Source organism: Onychostruthus taczanowskii, unplaced genomic scaffold (assembly GCF_017590055.1).
Source record: "Onychostruthus taczanowskii isolate IOZ18803 unplaced genomic scaffold, ASM1759005v1 scaffold1107, whole genome shotgun sequence".
Classification (NCBI taxonomy): Eukaryota; Metazoa; Chordata; class Aves; order Passeriformes; family Passeridae; genus Onychostruthus; species Onychostruthus taczanowskii.
In genome coordinates, this window is record NW_024497708.1 from 1 (window position 1) to 2,360 (window position 2,360).

The 2,360-nt window shown below is 70.8% G+C and overlaps 1 protein-coding gene across 1 annotated transcript in view; it reads left to right on the top strand.

The window, feature by feature from the left end:
• Positions 1-794: 794 nt before the first annotated feature.
• Positions 795-2,360, top strand: part of LOC121346211 (ranBP-type and C3HC4-type zinc finger-containing protein 1-like) — a gene marked incomplete at its 5' end in the record, with an annotated part of 2,754 nt that continues 1,188 nt past the window's right edge. The window contains 2 exons of the mRNA XM_041423821.1: positions 795-1,007; positions 1,075-1,202. Of these exons, the coding sequence (XP_041279755.1) occupies positions 795-1,007; positions 1,075-1,202 (341 nt within the window). The remainder of the gene's footprint in view (positions 1,008-1,074; positions 1,203-2,360) is intronic.

Here is a 2,360-nt window from a genome sequence, read left to right on the forward strand (position 1 = left end):
ACACGGGGGGACGGAGGGGACACAGGGGGGACAGCCACACCCACAGGGGGCTCCCAGGGGACCCGGCTGTCCCCTTGGGTAGGTGGTGACACGGGGGGTCCCCAGGGGCGGGTGACAGTGACACGGGGGGTCCCAACATGGACATGCCACCCCTGGTGGGGGGACTGGTGACACGGGGGTCCCCATGGGTGGGTGACAGTGACTCGGGGGTCCCAGTGCCATGTCCCCAATGTCCCCACTGTCACAGCTGCTGTCCCCCGAGGAGCACGCGGGGGCTGGCTCAGGGTCCCAGTGCCATGTCCCCAATGTCCCCAATGTCCCCAATGTGTCCCCAGCTCCTGTCCCCCGAGGAGCACACGGGGGCTGGCGCTGGCTCAGGGTTCCTAGGGGTGGGTGACAGTGACTCAGGGGTCCCAGGGGGGACTGGTGACTCAGGGGTTCCCAGGGGTGGGTGACAGTGACTCAGGGGTCCCAGTGCCATGTCCCCAATGTCCCCACTGTCACAGCTGCTGTCCCCCGAGGAGCACGCGGGGGCTGGCTCAGGGTCCCAGTGCCATGTCCCCAATGTCCCCAATGTCCCCAATGTGTCCCCAGCTCCTGTCCCCCGAGGAGCACGCGCGCTTCCTGGCGCGGGCCTGGCGCTGGCTCAGGGTCCCAGTGCCATGTCCCCAATGTCCCCAATGTCCCCACGGTCACAGCTCCTGTCCCCCGAGGAGCACGCGCGCTTCCTGGCGCGGGGCCTGGCGCTGGCTCAAGGTTCCTAGGGGTGGGTGACAGTGACTCAGGGGTCCCAGTGCCATGTCCCCAATGTCCCCAATGTGTCACAGCTGCTGTCCCCCGAGGAGCACGCGCGCTTCCTGGCGCGGGGCCTGGCGCTGGCCGAGCGCCGCAGCCGGAACAGCTTCCACTGCCGGGGCCGGGACTGCCCGGGCTGGTGCTTCTACGAGGACGCGGTCAACGAGTTCCCGTGCCCGGTGTGCGGGGCCCTCAACTGCCTCCTGTGCAAGGTGAGCCCGTGGGGGTCCCGGGGGGGGTCCCGGGGGGGTGGTCCCGGCTGACCCCCGGCCCCCCCAGGCCATCCACGAGGGCCAGAACTGCCGGCAGTACCAGGACGAGCTGCAGCTGCGGGCGCTGCACGACGCGGCCGCGCGCCAGACGCGGGACATGCTGCAGGTGCGGGGGCTCCGAGGGGGGTTCTGGGGGTGCCCCGGTGCCAGAACTGCCACTGAGCCCCGGGGACACCGAGGGACCGACGGACGGACGGACGGACGGACGGAGCTGGCAGACAGCCGAGGGCCTGGGAGGGGCCACGTCCAGCGGGGACGGAGAGGACGGACACTCGGACAGAGGACGGACGCACGGACACAGCCGAGGACGGACACTGGGGTGGCCTCGGGGCGTGGAGGGGCCCTGGGACCCCCGGGGGGGGGGCACAGCCCGGGGGGGCCCAATAAAGCCACTGAGTGTCACAGGCTGGCACTGCCACCCCCCAGTGGGGACAGGGACATGGGGACACCCCCAGTGTGGGGCAGGGACACGGGGACACCCCCTGGCATGGGGGCAGGGACATGGGGACACTCCTGGTGTGGGGCAGGGACATGGGAACACCCCCAGTGTGGGGAGAGGGACATGGGGACACCCCCAGTGTGGGGCAGGGACATGGGAACCCCCCCAGTGTGGGGAGAGGGACATGGGGACACCCCGAGTGTGGGGCAGGGACATGGGAACCCCCCCAGTGTGGGGAGAGGGACATGGGGACACCCCGAGTGTGGGGCAGGGACATGGGAACCCCCCCAGTGTGGGGAGAGGGACATGGGGACACCCCGAGTGTGGGGCAGGGACATGGGGACCCTCCTGGTGTGGGGCAGGGACATGGGGGTCACCCTGGCATGGGGACAAGGACATGGGGGTCGCCCTGGTACTGCCACCCCCCAGTGGGGACAAGGACAAGGGGACACCCCCGGTGGGGCAGGGACATGGGGACACCCCCAGTGTGGGGCAGGGACATGGGGACACCCCCAGTGGGGGACAGGGACATGGGGACACCCCCAGTGTGAGGCAGGGACAGAGGGACACCCCCGGTGTGGGGCAGGGACATGGGGGTCACCCTGGCACTGCCACCCCCATGGGGACAGGGACATGAGGACACCCCCAGTGTGGGGCAGGGACATGGGGACACCCCCGGTGTGGGGCAGGGACCTGGGGGGCCCCCCGGCACTGCCACCCCCGTGGGGACAGGGACATGGGGACACCCCCAGTGTGGGGCAGGGACACGGGGACACCCCCAGTGTGGGGACAGGGACATGGGGGTCACCCTGGCACTGCCACCCCCGTGGGGACAGGGACATGGGGACACCCCC